General features: G+C 45.1%; 1 protein-coding gene across 1 annotated transcript in view; it reads right to left on the bottom strand.

The window, feature by feature from the left end:
* The window catches only part of COL8A1 (collagen type VIII alpha 1 chain), a 132,610-nt gene that overhangs the window by 15,490 nt on the left and 93,432 nt on the right, over positions 1-23,688 (bottom strand). The window contains exon 4 of the mRNA XM_040338705.1: positions 9,717-10,020. Within this exon, the coding sequence (XP_040194639.1) occupies positions 9,717-10,017 (301 nt within the window). The 5' untranslated portion in view covers positions 10,018-10,020. The remainder of the gene's footprint in view (positions 1-9,716; positions 10,021-23,688) is intronic.

Here is a 23,688-nt window from a genome sequence, read left to right as displayed (position 1 = left end):
TCAGTGCAGTCAGTACCACCTGCCATTGCCACCTGCAAGTGCCCACCAGTGCCACCTATCAATGCCCACAAGTGCCACCTATCAATGCCCACCAGTGGTGCCAATCAGTGCCACCTAGCAGTAATGCCTACCAAAGTAACTTACTAGTGATGATCAGTGCCCATTACTGCCACCTATCAGTGCCCATTACTGCCAACCATCAGTGCCCATCACTGCCAGCTATCAGTGCCACCTATCAATGCCACCTATTAGTGCCACTTCTCAGTGCCCACCAGTGCCACCTATCAATGCCCTTCACTGCCACCCATCAGTGTCACCTCTCAGTGACCACCAGTGCCGCCTTATCGGTGCCCACCAGTGCCGCCTTATCGGTGCCCATCAGTACATCCCAACGGTGCCCATCAGTGCAGCCTCATCAACGTACATCAATAAAGGAGAAAAATTGAAAAAGGTGAAATTCAGCGCCAAAATTAAAAGGATTAATTAACTAAATAATATAAAGCTGCACCTCCTAAACAATGCTGATTGTAATGAATGAAGGGGTAATGGAGGGCGCTAGACCACTCAGTGATATATTAATCAATCATACGTGAGGTGATCCTATGAAGAAATTTCTACTACATATAAATACAAATATATAGAAAAAAAATATATGAATAAAATATAAATTCAAACATCAAAATGTCTCTGTGTCAAAAAATAATCAATGACATCAAGTCCCAATACTGTATCAAGTGATGTGTCACAAATAAGTGATAAATCTTCTTATTTTGCTGTATCTTGCTTTAAGTGAAAAAAGGAAAATGCCACCACCACAAATCCAGTCTTCTTTAACACCCGGTGACACGTCTGCAGCCCCAGTGCCGGGTAGGCACCTATACAGTAAGAGGCCATTGTGGCTTTTCGATTTTTCTGTCCTGTTTTTACAAAAGTTTTTATTAAATCAGTATTACACTATTGGCTTCTCCATCCTTTTCTCATCAACACAGTTTTGGGTGTTAAAGAAGACTGGATTTGTCTTTGTCTTTCCAAAGGGAAATGGTAGATTTCAAATGTCATTTTTTTTTTGCCATAGTTATGTGTAATAAGTTTGCCCACTGACAGGCCATATTTCCTCCCACAGACACTACTGATGGGATATAATTCCTCTTACTGATACCACCAATAGAACACTATTCCTCCCACTGGCTCCCAACAATGGGGCATTTTCTTTTAACAATAGGGCACTATTCATTCCGCTAACACCTACGATGGAACACTATTTCTTCTACTGATACCAACTATTGATACCAACGAAAAAAAGCACTGTTCCTTCCACTGAAACCAAGGACTGACCTTGGAAGAAGGATAATGCCCTTGGTCATTTTTTACTCCTACTGACCATCAACCCTGGGGCATTTTCATTTACCACTGAGCCACTAATGCCAGGACATTTTCTACATCCACTGGCCAGTCTGCACCCCCTAAAGTCTTAAGAACAGTGAATTGACCCTTTACTCTGGGATCATGGGCTGTACCTATGTCCTCTGATGGTTGAGATTTCATACAGGACATTTACTTGCAGGAGGTCGTTCCCTGTGTATTGTGGTGTACGGTCTACAGACCTTTACACTGGCAGCATGAGGGGTCACCGCTGCTATGTCAAGAGGGGTGATCAAGATATTTGGAGCTGGTTCACCTTTTCATTTATCGTAAAAAGGTCAACTTAACCTTTTAGATATACTTAGCAGTAGTGAAAATTAAAATCCCATCATGCTTCTTCTATTGGACCATCATGCCTCTTTCAATGGGCACTATTCTGTACTCCTCCTGGACCTTTCTGCTGCCTTTGACACAGTGGACCACCCCTCCTCCTCAAAAAACTATTTTAGTCTCCATGACTGTACTCTTCCCTGATTCTCATCCTACTTATCCCACCACACCTTCAGTGTCACTTACAATTATACTTCCTCCTCTCCTCTCCCTTTCTCCTTCAGGGTCCCCCATGGTTCTGTTCTTGGAGCTCTCCTATTCTTAATCTACACCTCCACCCTGGGTCAATTGATTGGCTTCCAATGGTTTTTAATATCATTTTTATGCCAATGACACTCAAATCTATATCTCTTACCCTCAGCTCACTTCATTAGTCTCCTCACTCATCACTAATTTACTAACAGCGTGGATGTCAAACCACTTCCTCAAACTCAATCTATCCAACACCAGGCTCATAATATTTCCTCACCCACATGTCTCTTCCCCTGACTTCTTTGTCAAAATCATTGGCTCAACTATAAACCCGTCCTCACATACCAAGGTTCAAGGTGTAATCCTGGACTCTGAACTACCCTTTCGGCCCCACATCAAATCAGTGTCCGAAGCTTGCTCCCTTAACCTCCGCAACATCTCCAAGATATGCCACTTCCTAACCAATGACACCACAAAGCTTTTAATTCACTCCCTGGTCATTCATCTTGACTAGTGCAACTCCCTCCTTATTGGCTTACCCTTCATAGACTATCCCCCCTTCAGTTGGTCATGAATGCTACTGCCTGGCTCGTCCACCTTCCAAACCAAATTAAATTCAAGATACTAACAACTTACAAAGCCATCCACAACTCTGCCTCCAGTTCCACCACTAACCTAGTCTTTAACCACTAGCCGACCAGCCACCGTCATTATACGGCGGCAGGTCGGCTCTCCTGGGCGAGAGCCCGTAGCTATACGTCCGCTCCTCGAGCGGCCACTAGGGGGCGCGTGCGCGCCGCCTGAGGCGCGCGCGCACGCCCCCCGCTCGCCCCCAACTCCCGTGCGTGTGCCCGGCGGGCGCGATCGCCGCCGGGCACACGCGATCGCTCGTTACAGAGCGGGGACCGGGAGCTGTGTGTGTAAACACACAGCTCCCGGTCCTGTCAGCAGGGGAAATGCTGATCTTCGGTTCATACAATGTATGAACCGAGGATCAGTGTTTCCCCTAGTGAGGCCACCCCCCCCCACAGTAAGAACACACCCAGGCATACTTAACCCCTTCCCCGCCCCCTAGTGTTAACCCCTTCACTGCCAGTGGCATTTTTATAGTAATCCAATGCATTTTTATAGCACTGATCGCTATAAAAATGCCAATGGTCCCAAAAATGTGTCAAAAGTGTCCGAAGTGTCCACCATAATGTCGCAGTAACGAAAAAAAATCGCTGATCGCCGCCATTACTAGTAAAAAAAATATTTCTCTTATCGTCCATGGACGGACACAGCTCCTTAAATCTTGACAAGTGGGTTATGTTCCCTGTTTACAGGAGAGGACTAGGCAGAAACATGTTAAATAGTTAAATACATGTTACATTAACAGAGTTGAACAGCCCCGCCCAGGGGGCGGTCCCTCCAGACATAACCCTCCTCACTGCAGCTTGCAGCCTCAGTTTCGTTCTGCCTAGCAAAGGAGAAGGACGTATGGCTCCCTTTGGGCCCAGCGCCCTGAGGAGAAATTTTATTTTATTTTACTTTACTTTTTCTTGAAGAATCTTCTTTCAACTGTTGGCTGAGAGACAGGCTGGATATTATAGATCCTTGTAGTCTACTCAGTCCGACCAGCAAGCGTGGGCACACCTTTGCAAAGAGGCTTGGTCTGCCACGCCATACCTCATGACTCCTGAGGTGGCCGGTGAGCTTTGCTCCGAGGTCCACATATGACTGGGCTGTGGTGTTGTCTCACTCACAGTGGACCGGGCCGACAGCTACCTCCATTTCGGTTGTAGTTCTGTCAGGAATGCGTCAGCGAGTCCTCGCTTGGACGGGTAAGTACAGTCCCTCCTGCTTCGGTGGGTTGGTACAGCTGGGCATTCCTGGGGTTCGGGGGTCCCTTCCCCTTACTTCCCTGCTCCTTTCCCTTGCTGCATTGCTAACATTGCCGCTGTCAGGGGGGAGGGGGCCTTCCTGAGGGGACTGTGTTATCTGGCCTGTGCTTTTTCTTTTTTGTATTGGGCTTTCCTGTGAGGTAAAAAGCCCTGTGATGAGCACAGATGTTTATGATTATACTTCAGCAGACGCTGACTGATTGGTGACACCTGTAACGGTTTTGCTTTTTATGCTGTATCTGTGTCTTATCCTTAAATAAAACAGCCCTATGAGGCTTTTCCTGTTTAAACACAGGTCCCTGCAAAAGTTACCTCACGGTTCTTTTCCTCTCACAGACAGCACTGGGCAGTCTCCTCCTGAGGGAGTCCCCTGGTTACCCCTGGTCAGCGCAGCAAGTGGGTGAGAGGCCCTGAATAGGGCTCTAGGAGCTTTTGTCTATTTGTATGGACAGGTGTGCATATTATAATACACACTATATGTAAATATTGGAGTCAGTATCTGGGTCCTTCCCCACATGCTGGTGGTGGCAGCAGGTGTTAGCACCTGGGATTCCCACAGAGTTTTTATTGTTAGTCCTGGACACAGTTTGTGCCAGGGTGGGGGTGGACTGCGGGCGGGCGGTAAAAGAGTGCCCCCTTCCCCGTTATCCCCTGGGGAATGCTCTGTTATGGAGCCATGGACTAGGTACCTAGTTAAAAAAAAAAAAAGGCAGAATAAGGCATTTATGGGTGCGCTTTTTACTGCTGCAAGGGACTCTCCTAAGCTGCATAGTGCAGCTGGGTTTCCGCTGAGGGCTCGGTCTTTTTTGGATCACACAAATCAGACCGCTGTGTAGGTTTTTTCCTTCTGTGCCCTTCTTTGATAATTTCTGAGATGCGGAATGAGAAAAGCCACTGAGGGCTTTTGTAGTCCCTCACCGCCTGGCGGGAACCCCCGCTTGTATGGATCTGACTGATAGAAGATCCGAAGTACTGACCCGTTCCATGTTTACCATGCTGGGGTCTGGCTTGCGGCCTATTGTGGCCACTACACTGGGGTCTCAGTGGTCGCTGGCGCTATTTTTTGGGAGATTTTTCAATTACATTGAAAACTCCCATTGGCGCCCATTTTGTCGTAGCCACGCTATGGCGCAGCTTACATTGTGCTGGCCTTTTTCCTGTGGCCGCGTTTTGAACGCTCGGCGGCCATCTTGGAGTAGTCCTGACCCCTAGTGCTGTATACAACTCACAGAGTGAGCATTTTGCACCAGACAGTGGAGGAGCACCGACTCTCTCCTGAGGTTATTAGCCTAGCGGACCAGCTGGTCCAGGGCCTCATATAGGTCTGTGATGCTTCATTGAATGCTGCGCCCTTGTTATCCAGGGCGTCTGTTTCAGAATGGTTTTATGCACACGGTGGTGTAGTGCTTAACTCCATTACTTGGCAGCAAAAGAGTCATTGGTTCGAATCTGCACACTGACGCCAATCTGCACACTGACGCCAATCTGCCTGGAGCTTGCATTGTCGCTCCCTGTGTCTGTGTGGGTTTCCTCCGGGTACTCCGGTTTCCTCCAAAGACATGTGTGCATACACCTACAACACTATGTGTGTGTATTATTTAGGGGCAACCCTCCCAGGCCGTCAAAGGCCCAGCTGGGGGACTAATCTGTCCCTGGGTGCATAAGCCGATCACGCCGGCACCCAAATCCTGCCAATGTATATAGCCTTCCCTCCCTGTCTCTAGGTGGGAGGGGCGGCTTGCAGGTTCACAATTCAGTGAAACCTCCCTGCTCTCCGACTAGTGGGTCTGCGAGGTGGTCTCTTCGGAGTACTAGATAGGGTTTCCTCCTATCCACAGAACAAAGTTCTGTCCTTGTGTCTTCCCCTCCCGGCACGTCGGTCTGCCTTGGGCAGTGTGGGATTTGCTAAGCTGCAAGGTAATTTTACCTTTCCTGCAGGACGAGAGTTTTGGGGTTTTCTATGGGCCTCAGGCCCTAAATACCTTTGTGAACGTCGGGTAGTTCCGCATGGAATCCATTTGTTCGGTGGTAGCTGCGCTTCATCCGGGGGATGTCCTGACGTCCTCGGACATCAGGGACGCATACATGCATGTCCCGTTTTGCACATGTCAGTGTTTTTTTCTGTGCTTCGTGATGAGAGAAGGGTCTCTGTCAGCCTGTGGCCCTCCCTTTTGATCTGGCGTCAGCACCATGGGTTTTCAGCTAGGAGCTCGCACTTATTTGAATTTTGTTGGGACAGCGAGGCTTTGCCTCATTGGCTACTTTGACGACTTTCTTCTGAGAGCAGCTTCTGTCTCCGACCTAGTGGATGGGTTATTCCCATTCAGACCCTCCGAAGATTCGGGTGGATGTTAAACGTTTAGGCCAGAAAGTGTAGCTCAGTGGCAGCAAGCCTGCCCTACATGTGTGCGACCCAGGGTTCAAATTATGGGCATGCTAGGTTCCGACTCAGCGTTGGAGTATCTAGTGTTGATCCAGACTCCTCAGTGGCAAGGTCCTTCTTCCCCTGGAGAAATTGCAGACTCTTCAGTCTGCGGAGAAGGTATTGGCATCACGCAATCGGTCTTCTCTCCGGGCGCCTGCTGGTTCAGGGTCTGTGGGTAGCCTCCTTCAAGGTGGTACTGTATGCCCAGTTCCACACCCTGGTTTTCCAGTGGAACTACTGTCCAGGTGGTAAAAATCTCTTGTCTCTGAAATCATTAGATTCCTGTGCGCCACCTAGTCAGAGTCTCTCTGAGTTGGTGACAGAGATTCCCGACTCTTCGGTCCGGGAAGTTGTTCCTTCCTTCCAGTGGTCGGTGTTTACGACGAATGCCAGCTCACGGGTTGTGAACCTGGAGGTTCACAAAACTGGGGGGTCCAGTCGGCCCTGAGTCGCTGGACTTGCGTGGACCTATGACCACACCTCCTTGAATGTGTCTGGTCTCGGTAGCTACCCAGGGTCGGGCCTGGCTAGTGCCTGGTGGAAGACCGCCTGGGAATACCAGGTGCTGTCTACTGTTCATTGTCCTACTATTTTAGGCGATCAGGCTATGCTTCTCCTTGTGGTCGACCAATCTGGTTTCAGCCGGACAACGCCACGGCCGTGGCTTCAGTCTACCATCAGGTATGCCGGCAGGCAGACTACTGGAGTCGCCAGATGCTGGACCAGGGCGACTGGTCTTTGTGCTTGGGGTGTTTCGGCTCCCTTGCAGGAGGTGAGCCTCACATGGCATGGATCTCCTGGCAGCTTGTCTCCGCCACAAGGGTGTCAGTTAGTGGCCAGGTCTAGTGATCTTGTACAGACGCGTCAGTCGCGCTGGTGGCCCTGTGTTGTCTGTATCGGTGATTTTTTGCCATTCCTCCATTGTAGTTGCTTCCTCGGCCGCTCCACAGAGTGGATGCTGAGGAGATCCCGATGATTCTAATCGCTCCAGATTAATCTCGGCGTCCTTGGTACGCTGATATCGGGCGCCTGGTAGCGGAGGCACCCTGGCGATTGCCAGGGCAGGAGGTTCCTGTCTCAAGGTCCCATACTTCCTCCTGTTGTACAGTCACTGACTTGCTTAACATGGTTATTGGAAGCCAGACTTTAGGTGACCAGGGTCTGTCTGACTCGGTCATCTCAACAGGGCACCGTAGTCTTCTTCCGGAGGATCTACCGTCGCACCTCTCTTGGTGCGAAGGGATGGAGTGACGTCCACGGGCGTACTTTCAATGTCCAGGGTCCTGCTGTTTTTAAAGCTTGGATTGGATCTAAAAATTGCTTAAAGCACCGTTTGGGGGCAGATTTCAGCCTTGGCTGTGTTCTTTTAGTGGCCTTTTTGCGGCCCGTTCCCTGGTGGGTCCCCTTTTTTTGTGTGCAAGGGGTTTGTCATATACTTTCCCCTCTTGGCCCATCTCTTCCCCCATGAGTTTTGACTCTGGTGCTCTCGGTTCTTCAGGAACCTTCCTTTTGGAAACATCAGAGAGATTTTCTCTTGACACTATCTCAGAAGGTGGCCCCTTTAGTGGCCTTTACCTCTGTTAGAGGGGTTTCTGAGTTGGCGGTCTTGTCTTGCAAGCCGCCATGCTTGATCCCCCATAAGGATTAGGTGATGGTGCGCCCGCGACCTTCCCTTCTTCCGAAGGAGGTTTCGGCCTTTCATACTTTAGGCGTGGTACGCGCTTTGCGGGTATACCAGCCTACTACGGCTCCATTTCGGAGCTTCTGACTCTCTTTTGTGTCGGTGTCTGGTCCACAAAAGGGCCTGGCGGTCTCGTCGACCACCATTTCTCGGTGGATCGGGCAGGCCGTCATACAGGCCTATGCTCCTAAGGGCGGGCCCCCCTTTCCGGTCACGGCACTTTCGACCAGGGCAATTGGTGCTTCCTGGGTTTTTTTTTCCCGACATCATGCGTCGGTCTCACAGGTGTGCGAGGCGGCGATTTGCTCGTCCGTTCACGCTTTTTCCAGAATTTACATGGTTGCTGTGAGTGCATCTTATGATGTTTTTTTCAGCCGCTAGTTTTTGCCGGCGGCTGTTTAAAGTTGCACCTCCTCCGTTGAGGAGCTCTGCTTGTTTTGGGGTGAAGTTAAAATTGTTTTTACTGATATATTTCCCACCCCTCGTTTTTTGACACTGCTTGGGGACGTCCCACTTGTCAAGATTTAAGGAGCTGTGTCCGTCCATGGACGATAAGAGAAAATAGGATTTTTTGTACTCACCGTAAAATCCTTTTCTCTGAAGTCCATGGACGGACACAGCTCCCACCCCTCCTTTTTAGGTTTGTACTGCTTGTTACGAACTGAGGCTGCAAGCTGCAGTGAGGAGGGTTATGTCTGGAGGGACCGCCCCCTGGGCGGGGCTGTTCAACTCTGTTAATGTAACATGTATTTAACTATTTAACATGTTTCTGCCTAGTCCTCTCCTGTAAACAGGGAACATAACCCACTTGTCAAGATTTAAGGAGCTGTGTCCGTCCATGGACTTCAGAGAAAAGGATTTTACGGTGAGTACAAAAAATCCTATTATTAATAAAAATGCCATAAAAATACCCCCTATTTTGTAAACGCTATAACTTTTGCGCAAACCAATCAATAAACGCTTATTGCGATTTTTTTTTACGAAAAATATGTAGAAGAATACGTATCGGCCTAAACTAAGGAAAAAAAATGTTTTTTTATATATTTTTGGGGGATATTTATTACAGCAAAAAGTAAAAAATATTATTTTTTTTCAAAATTGTCGCTCTATTTTTGTTTATAGCGCAAAAAATAAAAACCGCAGATGTGATCAAATACCACCAAAAGAAAGCTCTATTTGTGGGAAAAAAAGGACGCCAATTTTGTTTGGGAGCCACGTCTCACGACCGCGCAATTGTCAGTTAAAGCGTCGCAGTCCCGAATCGCAAAAAGTGCTCTGGTCTTTGACCAGCAATATGGTCCGGGGGTTAAGTAGTTAAATACCAATCAAATTGTTCTCTTTGTTCTTCACACGATCACCTGCTCTCTAGCACCTTTGTAATCTCCTCCCATGCTCGCCTCCAGAACTTCTCCAGAGACTCTCCCATCCTCTGGAACTCCATCCCTTTAATTATGTCCAACTATCTCCTACTCTGTCCACTTTCAGACGATCCCTGAAAACTATCCAGCCCCCATCTAACAACTGTACATTAATTTTCTCCATCAGCCATTCCTTTTGTATCTCTTGACCCTCCCTCTTTGATGGTAAGTTCTAACGAGCAGGGCTCTCTGATTCCTGCTGTATTAAAATGTCTTGTAATTGTAGTGTCTGCCCTTATGTTGTAAAGCGCTGCATAAACTGCTGGTGCTATATAAATCCTGTATTATAATAATATTTGAGGACCTCTTAAGTACAGTGTTTTAAATTTACAATTGGCAATGTAGAAAATAAATGATTTTATTACCTCGTCCGTTACCTTTCCCATCTTTTCTCGGCATCATGTCTTTGCCAAACATTGGCATCTGAGGAATGTCTTTTCCATAATGTGGCATGTGTGCTTTCTCCTTTCCCATGTGCCCAAGTGGTGTGCCATCTTTTCCTATTGGCATATGATGCATCTGTTGTCCGAGCTGCTGGTACTGTGGTATCTGTGGAGGTAATTGCTTCATGCCATAGTAGGCACCTCCACTGCTGAAATTCAGGAGGCCCAACAAGATGACTGAAAGTAAAGGGATCTTCTGTACAGAACCTTGTGGTAGCGCCATTACCTAAAGAAACAGAGCGATGCAAGTGTGAAAAGATAAGAAAAATAAGGCACGATTCTCTTAAGACTTCTGTTTAAAGTACAACTCCACCTTTGTGACAAATCTGATATGGGGAAGCAGAGTAGTAAAATAGTAGGACTCAAGAAAATGGCAGCTGCACACCAAGTGATCCCGCAATCAACTTTATTGTTCACAGCACAGCCCACACTAACCCCTCCCACACTTTCCACTCGAAGAGCTTAATTTTTATTGCTTTGCCATTAATTTCTTTTAAGTGAAACATGTCAGAAGGAGGAGGAGTTTGTGCAGGCTGTGTTGCAAACAATAAAACAGATTTCTGGCTTGTCACCTGGTGTGCGAAGTCCACTTTTTTGGATCCCACGGCTGGGCTTAAAGAGACACGTACAGGTACGTGATTGTGCCCAGCTGTGCCATTCTGCCGACGTATATCGGCGTGAAGGGGTCCTTAAGTGGTTAAACACATAGCGACCGCCGCAAGCAGATATATGTCTGCACAATGGCATGGGCAGGCAAATGTGTACCTGTACGTCCCTTTAAATTTGTCGCCCAGCGGGACTCGTGAGTGCGCTCGCGGGTCCCGGGAACTCGATGCTCCCTGGTGGCCCGCGATTGCGGTCGGCAAAGACAGCACAGGGGGATGCCTTTGTAAACGAGGCATTCCCCTGTTCTGCCTAGTGGCATGTCACTGATCGATTGTTCCCTGTGATCATGAACAGTGGTCAGTAACGTGTCACTGGTAGCTCCTCCCCCTAACAGTTAGAATCACTCCCTAGGACACACTTAAGCCCTTCAGCGCCACCTAGTGGTTAACCCCTTCACTGCTAGAGTTCTTTTCACAGTAATCAGTGCATTTTTTTAGCCCTGATCGCTGTAAAGATGACAATGGTCCCAAAAATGTGTCAAAAGTGTCCGATGTGTCCGCTATAAAGTCGCAGGCACGATAAAAATCACAGATTGCCGCCATTACTAGTAAAAAAAAAATTATAATTAAAAAATGCCATAAAACGATCCCCTATTTTGTAGATGCTACAACTTTTGCGAAAACCAATCAATATACGCTTATTGCGATTTTTTTTTTTTACCAACAATATGTAGAAGAATACATATCGGCCTAAAAAATGGGGAGATTTATTATAGCAAAAGGGACAAAATGTTGCTTTTTTTTTCAAAATTGTCGCTCTATTTTTGTTTATAGCGTAAAAAATAAAAATCACAGAGGTGATCAAATACCACCAAAAGAAAACTCTATTTGTGGGAAAAAAGGACGTCAATTTTGTTTTGGAGCCACATCACACGACCGCGTAATTGTCAGTGAAAGAAACGCAGTGCCGAATCGCAAAAAGTGGCCTGGTCTTTGGCCAGCCAAATGGTCCAGGACTTAAGTGGTTAAATGTTAAAAAAAAGATAATTCCATGGGGCTATGCTATACTATCAAAGTACAGATACCTTCAAGAATTTTTTTTTATTCTGATGACAGCAAGTTAAGATTTTTCTCCAATGTAATTAGGGATATTATATAGCTAATTTGAAGGAATTCTCAGACCAAAATCTAACATGACCGTTGTCACTTGACACCCAATTTAACAATGTAGAGAGCCTCTCTAAACTGCCATGTTCTTACTAGGATCAGGAGGAGGAATTACTTCATTGACATGGGTAGGTAAAATCTAAATATTAAAGTGTCACTAAAGGAAAAAAAAAATGTCATGTAAAATAACAAACATGTGATACTTACCTCCACTGTGCAGTTCGTTTTACACAGAGTGGCCCCGATCCACGTCTTCTGGGTACCTCGGCGGCTGTCTCTGGTCCTCCCCGCAATTACTTACCACAGTCATGCGAGAGCTCGCATGTTGGTCAGTAATTGCGGGCGCGCTCCCGTGATACAGCGAGCGGCCATAGCCGCTCGCTGTATCACTCGGCCCCGCCCCTCGGCGCGACGCATCACTGGATGTGATTGACAGCAGCACCAGCCAATGGCTGCGCTGCTCTCAATCCATCCGCTCTAACTAATCAGCGGGCAGGCTGAGCGGTGAAGAGGATATCGGGACCGCGCAGGAATTTCGAGGGGTCAGGTAAATATAACGGGGGCCCGGGGGGGGGGGCAGCATTCAATGTTTTTTCACCTTAATGCATAGATTGCATTAAGGTGACATTTTTTTTTTCTTTACAACTCCTTTAAACAATGCTCTATCATCACTGCTATATCTGAGAAGTCAGTATTTAATATGCAGAGTATCTCGAGCAGGACAAGGGACCACTTGTAACCTTGTAGAGCTGAGCGAAGACCGGACTGCATCATTTCTATTACTTTAAAGAATCTTTTTTAAAGAGGAAGAGAAACCTCTGTTCCAGATCCCACAATGGCTAGACACATGAGCAAATGCCTAAGCACCTTTTCATGGGATCTCTGAGAAAGGGGAAGGTCAGAGTTCAGATTGGCCAATCCTTTCATTCTTTGGAGATCATGTTATCAAATGCCTAGGCAATCATTGAGTAGAATCAAGAGGAACCCTTCGGGGTAAGACCGCGCTATATTAAGATACCCCTCAACTCAAGAGGGAGTTTAAGTGAGTATTAGGGGGGCTGTGGGGGGACCAATACATAGGTTTTTTACCTTCATGTACAGAATGCATGAAGCTAAAAAACCTTCAGACTTTACAACCACTTTAAGGTGATTATACTTAAAGTGGTACTAAACTCTGTACTACCACTTTCACTTACAGGTAAGCCTATAATAAGTCTTACCTGTAAGTATAAAGAATATCTCCTAAACCTGTACGGTCGCTTCAGCCAATCACAAAACTGGAGCGGCGATACCTGGAAGACACGCTGAGGCAAGATGACATCTCCCTCGGCATGGACCAGGTAAGTTCCCCTAACTTCGTTCCAAGGTAAGTATTTCATAATGAGCTAGTATTCGGTGCATACTAGCTCATTATGGCTTTTGCTTTTCAGGTATGGGAAAAAAAAAACAGCAGCGGCTTTTCTACCGCTTTAATTTGTTAAAGAGAAAAACCAAGAATAAAGGAAAATTATTTGGAAAAGTTGTTCAGTGATGACTCATGAAAGGTTCAAAGTTCACATTACGCCATAGTGCAGTAAGGAAATGTGTACAGTTAAATATTGGCTGTTTCCACTGACACCTTACAGGCTGCAAAACATAACTCAAGGCCTTTGATGTTCTCCATTATAGCGGTCTGCCCTTAAAAAAAAAACTTTCCTTTTAGATTGATCTAAAAAGCTAGGAATGCTTCCGTGCTGACCCGATGATAGCTCCCTCCAAAATCCCTTTTCTAAGACAGCTGTAATGAAGGCTATGATTAATGGAAGTGACAAGTGGAATATTTTCCGGGAACGATTCTTACAAAAGCTGTGTCCAGGGAACACTACAGAACAGAAACTATGTATAAGAATCACAAGTCTGCCATGTGTTCATGAGATTTCACTTCCACTTCCCGAACCTGAATGAGTTTTAATTGGAAGGAAAAAAAGGTTTCTGCCTTTCTTGTACAAAGTGGGTTAAATATTATTATAAGTTAATGTTGCAAATCCTTCCTGGACTTAAATTCTGAACCCAGATCATTAAGAACAACTTACCGAATCTTCTCCTATATTTAAAGTGGACCTGTCATCAGTATAAAAAATATAATGCAGGGCAGTATTACATTAGCATCACAGATTTCCTCCCTTAATACCAGCATGTTTCTTCAGTCCAAAAAAGTGTCAAAAATTTAGTGCATCTGAGGCCTCGTACACACGACCGAGTTTCTCGGCAAAAACCAGCAAGAAACTTGCTGTTTTTTTTTTTTGCAGAGGAAACCGGTCGTGTGTACATTTTTCGACAAGGAAACTGTCGAGGAACTCGACGAGCCAAAAAGAGAGCAAGTTCTCTATTTCCTTGATGGGAATGGGGAAATTGGCTCGCTGAGTTCCTCGACAGCCTCACAAGGAACTCGACGAGCAAAACTATGTGTTTTGCCCATCGAGTTCCTCGGCCGTGTGTACGAGGCTTGAGATATTTTCTGTTTACCAAGAGTTATTAGTCAACCCAAACCAATCTGACCATTCTGCTCTTACCTATTAACATATTTGTCTGCAGATAAACAAGCCACTGGGATGTTGTGTTTTTTTTTTTTTTTTGCACCATTCTGAGTAAACTGTACGGGCTGTGGTATGTTCACACCGGGTGCGATGAAAATGTATTGGGCAGCTATTCCAGCACAGTTGTACCACAAGGCAAGGCAAAATGCCTGTCTCCTATGTTGTTGATAAAAGACGAAGTAAACCCTGATGGGTTTTGCTTCCTCTTTTGTTCTCTGCAAACTTACCACTTACCTGCAAACGAAGCCCGCAATGTCCCTGCTGATGGCAGCGTCCATCTTCAACCCTTTCCTTTCGGGGGTGTGGACTTCGGCTTTGTGACTGGCCAGAGTCTTGTGACTTCGGTCACAACACGTGTCCTTTAGAAACGGCATGGTCATGCCCTTTCTTCAGTGTGCATGCGCCAATGACATTGGCGCAAGCGTATATTGTAAATTTCTCCTAAACCGGACAGGTACCTGTAGGTAAAAGTGGTATGTAAAGGTTTACCACCATGGTGGTGTGCAGGTGCTCTGCACTGGAAAAAAAAAAGTATGGCAGGCCTTGTACCACACATCAATCAATAGAACTTAATGAAATGTCAGTGTGACATTTCAATAAAGTTCATAAAAAAAGTGAACAGTGTGCTATGATTGGCACTGCAACTGCTGCCATGTAATGCAGGGGCTGGTGTGAACATATCCTGAGATATGCAAATCCCAGGGGAGCAGCACTTACAGAAATAATCAAACCAACCCATCTGGCCCCAACAATAATACCACGGTCAACATCACATTAGGGTTTATTTACTAAAACTGGAGAGTGCAAAATTTGATGCAACTCTGCCAATCAGCTTCCAGGTTTCTTTGTCAAAGCTAAACCACCTCAATTCTGGGCACTTTTACCCCCTTCCTGCCCAGGTCACTTTGAATGACAATTGCGTGGTCATGCAACACTGTACTCTATACACTATGAATTTTTAATCATTTTCTGCACGCAGATAGAGCTTTCTTTTAGTGGTATTTAATCATTGCTGCTTTTTTTTTTTTTTTTTACAAAAAATACCATTTTTTTTTTTATTGAATCACTGCTGTGTTTTTTACTTTTTTTACAAAAAGAAAGAAAAAAGAAAAAAAAAAGGTCCTAGTTTCTGTCAGTAAATTTTGTTAATAAGTAATTTTTCTCCTTCACTGATGTGCGCTGTTGAGGCTGCATTGCTGGACACTTATGAGGAGGCCCTAATATGCTGCACTGATAGGCGGCACTGGCGGACACTGATAGTGGTGTTGCCAACCGTCCGTACTTTTACGGACAGTTTGTAAAAAAGGGCACTTTTGGATTGGAGGCAGGGGGTGATGGTGGATGCAGTGGCACCACCGAGGGGGATGGAGGCAGGGGGAGTTTGGAGGCAGGGGGTGTTAGTGGCAGGGGGAGATTGGAGGCAGGGGGTGTTGGTGGCACCGCAGAGGGGGATGGTGGCACCACAGAGGGTGGGGGATGGAGACGGGTTGTTGGTGGCACCGCAGAGGGGGATGGAGGCAGGGGGTGATTGGAGGCAGGGGGCTTGGGGGAGATTGGAGGCAGAGGGAGATTGTGGCACCGCAGAGGGGGTTGATGTTACAAAATAATTTGCCCTTATATCGAAAAATAACACAAATTTTTATTTATTTTTTACCTTAAATCACATTGCTATTTGCCTAGTGTACTTGTTTGTAGCCTAAATACTGAAATATGCACCTAAAAATGCAATTTAGTAACTTTTGTGAAATGCCAGTAAAAACGTGGCTGTGCCAGTAAATTTTGGGTGTCGTGCCAGTAAGCTTCAATTTGGTAGGTTGGCAACACTGACTGATAGGTGGCACTGCCTGGCATCACTAATGGGCTCTGATTGGTGGCACTGATTGGCACTGGGGGGGCTTTACTGTAATCAGGGCACTGATAATCAGCTCTCTTTTTACCTGTCTGGTTGTCCCCTGTGAGGAGACACCGCTGATCGGCTCTCCTCACCACACACTCTGTCAGTGTGAGGTGATGTGAGCCGATTAGCGGGACTTTCGCATTTCCATGTAATGGGCTGTGGTTGAACACAGCCGAGTACATGGTTAAAGAGCTGCGTCATCGGCTCTTTACAGAGATCGGGGTTGCGCCGGGTCCTAGCCAAATGACTAGGTGGCAGCATTACACTAGTAAAGTGATGTCAAAGTTTTAGGATCTATGGAACGACCGACGGTCATATTCATCAATCATTTTTTACCAATACATTCATCCCTTTAAAATATTTAATCAATATCTGGATTTATTTTTATTTTAAATGTTGGTTTCTGTAATTATCACTGTATTTATGTAGCTGTGAATGTAACTTTTCTCGCTCAGATTCACCCATTAAAGCAGAACTCCAGCCTACAAAGTTTTCCCAGTTTTGGCTAGAGAAGGGACAAATTTGAGTATCTGGCAATGGTACATAGAACATCTGTCACGTTTTTACATTTTTTTAACTACCTTATTTATTTCAAGATGAAGTCTCAGTTGGAGGCCCGGTTCACACTGGTGCGTTTTGACATGCGATTTGGCATGTCAAATCGCATGTCAAAATGGCGGTATTTGCCGCAAATTGCCGGCAATGACATCAGGTTGTTAAAAAATGCAGCATGTTCGGGAAAAAAATGTTGACGTTTTTCAGAACCTGAAATATGATGTGAAGCCCACACACGATCATTTTAAATGACATTTTTTTAAAACTTTTTTTCCATGCCGAAAAATGATCGTGTGTACGCGGCATTAGGTCTAGTCTGTGGTATGAGTTAAAACGTTCAGCAGTGTTCCACAGTATCTGTTCACTATCTGAGGTTCTTCTTGGCTGATTCCTCTTGCCCTTTATAATTTCTGTGGGTCATCAGAGTCATTGTCTGTGTTCTTTGTCATGCATAGTAATGATTCGAACAGTATTCTGAATACTTTGGTATTTCTGTGCCTTCCTTGCTGTAATCTTTTTTGGCTGGAACGTTGTGTTCTATAAAATAACAATTTGAAAAAACAAAAAACAAAAAAAAAAACAGCCAATGCCATCAGGAGCTATACTTGGCGTAAAGAAGAACAAAGCGTCCTGGAAGTGATGGTTTGGCCCCCACAGGGCCCTGATCTCAACATCATCAAGTCTGTCTGGGATTACATGAAGAGACAGAAGGATTTGAGGTAGCCCACATTCACAGAAGATGTGTGGTTAGTTCTCCAAGTGCAAGTCTATTTCTAAAATCATTTCTAATATACACATTTTTTTACACTTGCCTTAAACTTTTGCACAGTATCATGAATCCTGTCCCTTAGTTTAACCCTTTCTTATTAAAGCATATCTACGGTCAAAATGTAAAATCATATATTTGCACACTTTCCAATTAATTCTAACTTACTGCTATTTATCTGAACAATCTAGTCAATTGTAAACTGTGGGCCAGATTCTGAAAGGACTTACGACGGCACAGCGCCATGTACGCCGTCGTAGGTCCTAATCCGACCCGTCGTATCTATGATTCTTAGAATCAGTTACGCATAGCCATTAGATCCGACAGGCGTAAGTCTCTTACGCCGTCAGATCGTAACTGCATTTTTCCGCTGACCGCTAGGGGCGTGTACGCTGATTTACGCGTTGAAATATATAAATCAGCTAGATACGCGAATTCATGAACGTACCCCCGACCGACGCAGTAAAGTTACGACATTTACGTTAGGCTTTTCCCGGCGTATAGTTGCCCCTGCTATATGAGGTATAAGTGCGGCGTACCAATGTTAAGTATGGCCGTCGTTCCCGCGTCGAAATTTAAAAAAATGTTACGTTGTTTGCGCAAGTCATCCATGAATGGGGCTGGACGTTCACGTCGAAACCAGTGACGTCCTTGCGGCGTACTTTGGAGCAATGCACACTGGGAAATTCCACGGACGGTGCATGCACCGTTCGGGAAAAACGTCAATCACGTCGGGTCACAGTAGATTTACATAAAACACGCCCCCCTGATCCAAATTTGAATTAGGCGGGCTTACGCCGGCCGATTTACACTACGCCGCCGCAACTTACGGAGCAAGTGCTTTGAGAATACAGCACTTGCCCGTCTAAGTTGCGGAGGCGTAACGTAAATCAGATACGTTACGCCCGCACAAAATTGCGCGGATGTACGAGAATCTGGCCCTGTGTGAAGATCTCCACACATTTACATCCTTGAATTCTGTGACACATATTCACTATGTCTTGTGAATAGGCACTGCTGTCAGGCAGCAATGTATCATGGAATATATAGTTCTTAGGAACTGAAAGTAAACAGCAAAGGAGAAGCTGTAAGGAAGCGGTGGAAAGAGACGGCCAACGGACAGGCAAAACTCGCAACATGAAAGGAGATTTTTTCAAGAAAGCTTATATTGGATTGTCAAAAATAACTATTGTTTGTATTGTTATTTGAATGCTGATGCTAAAAAATGAAAGTGTATGTCGTGACCAAAGATATCCTTTAAGCATTGCAGCAAGGGTTAAATTCATGGCCAGGGTTCATGACACCTTATATAAATTAATAGAATTAATCGCAAATTGTGTAAATAATAACAAGGTATAATTTTGATAATTTTTTTCTACTTTTATATTTATTCCTGGCTAATGTAATTCGTTATCATTTTTGATTACTGCGATGAAATTTTACTCAAGAACTAAACTATATACAATGCAAGTTATTTAACTACCACTAGGTGGCAGCATTACACTAGTAAAGTGATGTCAAAGAAAAAAACAGTTTTAGGATCTATGGAATGACCGACGGTCATATTCATCAATCATTTTTTACCAATACATTCATCCCATATTTAATCAATATCTGGATTTATTTTTATTTTAAATGTTGGTTTCTGTAATTATCACTGTATTTATGTAGCTGTGAATGTAACTTTCCTCCCTCAGATTCACCCATTAAAGCAGAACTCCCAGCCTACGAATTTTTCCCAGTTTTGGGTAGAGAAGGGACAAATTAGAGTATCTGGCATGTTTTTACAGTTTAACTACCTTATTCATTTCAAGATGAAGTCTCAGTTGGAGGCCTGGTTCACACTGGTACGATTTGAGATGCGATTTGGCATGTCAAATCACATGTCAAAACGGCGGTATTTGCCGCAAATTGCCGGCAATGGCACCATCCTAATGGGTGCGACGCCGCATCTGCGGCGCTGCACCGATTTCAAAAAGTAGTTCCTGTACTACTTTTTGCGATTTCGGCCCGCGATTTACATTGACATCTGTGCAGAAACCTTCACTGATGTCTCTATAATCGCGGCCGAAATCGGGACTGCCACCGGGAGTGAAATCGCTGAACTCGCACGGCTTCACTCCCGCAGCCCAGTGTGAACCTGGGCGGAGGTTCACTTTGTGAAAATATTTCACCTTTCATAGGCTTCAAATAGTTTACACCTGTAAACACAGGCTTCTGGAAATGGAAAGAATGGGCTTGTTTCCTTCCACACACAAAGCAATGCATGTTGCCTGATCAGCCAAATGCCGGGCCCAACTATTGTAATATAGAAGTAGGGAGCCTGTTTAACCCTGTGCAAATATAATGAGAAAGGTGGTATTTGTAAAGAATATTTGGAGGGGAAGTATATTCTGAGGACTGAAAAAAAATCTTCTATTCAGGGCTATCTATAGTTTTTATTTAAAGGGTTAGTTCACTTTTAAAGAAAATCTGTAAAGTTGAACTAACACTGGGCCCACTCCCTACCCCCTGGTCCCCTCTGTACTTCCCTTCTGCAAGCCGCTCCACCAGTCCAGGAATTTGAAATCCCCACTGCTTTCTCTCCTCTCCATCCAGTGCTGCAAGGATGGACCAGATGGATTCTGATTGGTCAGCGCAGTCCATGTGATGGTGTTGACCAAGTAGGTACAGGGACAGACACAGGATATATGCAGTAAAAAAAAGTTCAACAAAGTTTCTACAGCATATGTCCAATGCCCTGTTCTTTTCCCCCCACCACCTCTGCCCTGCTGTCAACATGACAGGGAAATCCCTGACAAAATCTCCTTCTGTGTAGAATGACACCTTTAGCTTGCAAGTGTCATTAAGTAATACAATGTAACAATGTTTTTACTATTTCATGTATATATAGAACAAAGGCATGGCCGTGCTGCTCATTTATTTCAATGGGCAGGAGCGGTGGAGGAGCGGTATACACACCACTCCTTCACTGCTCCAAAGATGCTGCTTGCAGGACGTCCTGCCAGCGCACCGCTCTAGAGTGAATTTATCCGGTCTAAAAACGGCGCTTTGCAGTCGCAATTTTTAGCGTTCTAGCGCCTGCAAAGCGCCTCAGTGTGAAAGGGGTCTAAAGGTAATTGTTTTTAAATAAAATGTGTTCCTATTTAACCAACATATTAATCCTTAGTTATTATTATTTTTATACAAGATTTATATAGTGCCAACAGTTTGCAAAGCGCTTTACATTAGGGAAGACAGTACAGCTACATTACAATACAATACAATACAGGAGGACTCAGAGGGCCTTGCTCATTAGAGTTTACAATCTAGTTAACCTTAATCTAGTTAAAGTGGATGTAAACCCGACATTTTTTTTTTTTGTGTGGCTGGCACAATGTATAGTATAAGATTTCAGATCATATGTGCCCAGTCTTGCCACAAAGAGTTAATCCAGCTCTGAGCAATCCTCTTATCTTTTTTCAGTGAGATAAAACAGACAAACAGAGAAAACCCTGTCTATTCTTCCCCCCTGCTGTGAGTGACAGGTGAGAAGTCATGTGGTTACTTTTCTGGGTTTTGACTGGATGTTAGTGATCATAGAATTTAGTGTAAGAAATACACAGGAGAAAATGCATGCTGGCAAGGGGAGTGTAGAGGAGGGCAGGGAGTCTACTGACATCACAACTCCACCCACCGAACTCCAGACAACAGACCCACCCACAGAATCTGCAGTTTTTCAGTTCTTATAACGGACAGAGAGGAGACATTTGACAGGTAAGGATACATGCAGGAGGCATCTATATCCTTATAGATCAGCACTATAGCAGTAGTTTAGAAAGGATGAAAGTGGGTTTACATCCACTTTAATCTTAATCACCTCTAATACAACCCAATAGTCTTCCTCCCTTACGTTATTTTTTGGTTATTTTTACATTTTAATATTTTACCATTAACATTTAAACTTTATTTTATTCACTCACTGGAGAGGTGGGCTGGGGGGGAGGGTCAATAGGGGCTAGCTCAGGCTCTCAGCAGATCGCTGAGAGGCTCACTCCACTACCTTTCCTTCTCTTTCCTGCAAATTCATTAAGCTCAAGGAGAAAAGACAAATTTGGGGGGACATATGGCTCACTCCACTATCTCCTGCATGATAGTGCTGGTGTTTGGCTGCTCAGGCACCAAGCGAGGTCACATGAGAACAGAAAGTTTCACCAGTCAATTGTTAGCTCTAAGTCAAGACTTGGAGACTAGGCTGGGCTAACTCTCTTTGCTCCCAGTGGCAAAACAGACCTGCGTGGGCAAGGCACAGGTCTCCTTTAAAGCCAAACTCCAGTCTGTTTGCAAGAAAACTCCCTTTGTGTCTTCTGACCCCACCCCTACGCCCCTCTATATTTATGCTCTAATGCTGGTTTAATCTATGGGTATACCAAGAAGGATACTTACCTTATATCTGGCTCCCCTGGCAGCCAGCACTCTCCTTTGGTCTTGTTACTGCCCCAGAATGTGGGTGGGTCATCAACATCCTCACTGTGATGATAGCCAAAGGACAAGCAAAGAGGAGAGGAGCGGAGCTGTGGGACTAGTCAACTGGAGAGAAGGAAGGCCTGCAGGAGTAAAGAATAAGCTAGTTCAGCTGTACTAACACAAGCAATGTTAGTAGAGCTATTATGTTATGACAGGGATACCACCACCCTGCCAGGACACACTGATCAGCGCTCGTAGCCATTGTCTGCCAGTACTGATCGGATGCCAAGCGGATGTTGATTTTCCGACATACTCGTTCAACAGAAGCTGGCCGTGAGACTAGCTTCTGCCGAACTGTTTTTTTTTCCTGCGATTTTCAGCCCTTGTGTACCCCTATACAGTGGGGTGGAGGCAATGGGGGATGCTTTTAGCTGACTGGAGTTCAGCTTTAGGCCTCTCGCATCTCCTTAAATACTCTGATATGTGCAGTACAACCATGAAATACCTAATACTGAGTGATTATTGTGAATTGTTCAATACTAAGTGTGAACTAAAAGCTTAGCAATCCATTTATTGAAAGATTAAGTCTAATTGGGTGCTCTGGGTTACTACACGTTGCTTTAACCTATACTTAAAAAGGGTGAAACACAGTTTTCATCTTTGTGGCTGTTCACCGCGAGCTACGTAGACATCTCAAATGTTGACCATAAGTACATGTTCAACAAAACACTCTTAATCCCAGAACAACACATATATCAATTACACCAACAGAGTGCTTCAGGAAATTCACAACCTATAAATAATTTTCATTAAACCTTTTTTTGTTTCTCTAGAAACTTTCAGTGGTTTTGGTTAGGTAGCCGGAAGAGGCCAGACAAGGCTGTCTCTGGTGTAACACAATGAGGATATGTGCAGTGACAGAAATTTACTGATGGATGAAGAGAGGAGCCGGGAATATGTGACTTGTATCAGCTAGCTGCCATTTCTCTCACATGTCTGCTGTTTGTGTGCTATAAAATACTATTCAGACAAAAATGTCACACATGCACAACCTTATATGCCCCCTCTTAGAGGAATATATAAATATGTAGCTAGATAGATAGATAGATAGATAGATAGATAGATAGATAGATAGATAGATAGATAGATAGATAGATAGATAGATAGATAGATAGATAGATATGTAGCTAGATAAAGATAGATAGATGGATACTCTAGACCAGTGGTTCTCAACCTGGGGGTCGGGGTCGAATGATGATTTGCCAGGGGTCACCGAATCCTGGGCTGTTCCTGAAGCCCACACCACTCTCCCAGCCTTTTTGGGGCCACCAAGCAGGGCTATCACTAGAGCCTGTGGCCGCCCGGCTGTTCCTGGAGCCCGCAGCTGCCCACTCAGCCTCTTCACAGGCACCCATTCGGTTCACAGCAGGGCTGGGGGGCAGAGACTAGAGGTCAGCTGACTGGTGAGGAATGTGAAGTGGGAGGGGCTGAAGGAGACCCTATCTCCTGATTTTGGCATAGGTGTCACTGCTACGAGACACCACAAAGTCGGAGACACAGTGAAGCCTGAGACACAGTGAGCAACACTACCTGTGATTACAGTTGCCATTAAAAGCACTCAGGTAGTGCTAAATGTCTGTGGGTTAGGGGCACAAATTACTTGTCTTGCCTTGGGTGCTGACAATCCACGCTACAAAAATAATTTTACTTTTAGGGGTCCCCACAACTTGTGAAATTTTATCAAGGGGTCACAGCACTAGAAGGTTGATAACCACTGCTCTAGACCATCTTTTTTCAACCAGGGTGCCTTCTGGATTCTTCAGGGGTGCCTTGGCAAAATGCATAAACATTGCCCAAAACTGTATACAAGTGGAAGAAGCCT

This window comes from Rana temporaria, chromosome 2 (assembly GCF_905171775.1).
Source record: "Rana temporaria chromosome 2, aRanTem1.1, whole genome shotgun sequence".
Lineage (NCBI taxonomy): Eukaryota > Metazoa > Chordata > Amphibia > Anura > Ranidae > Rana > Rana temporaria.
The sequence above is the reverse complement of the archived record's forward strand: the minus strand, read 5'-3'. Positions and strand labels throughout refer to the sequence as shown.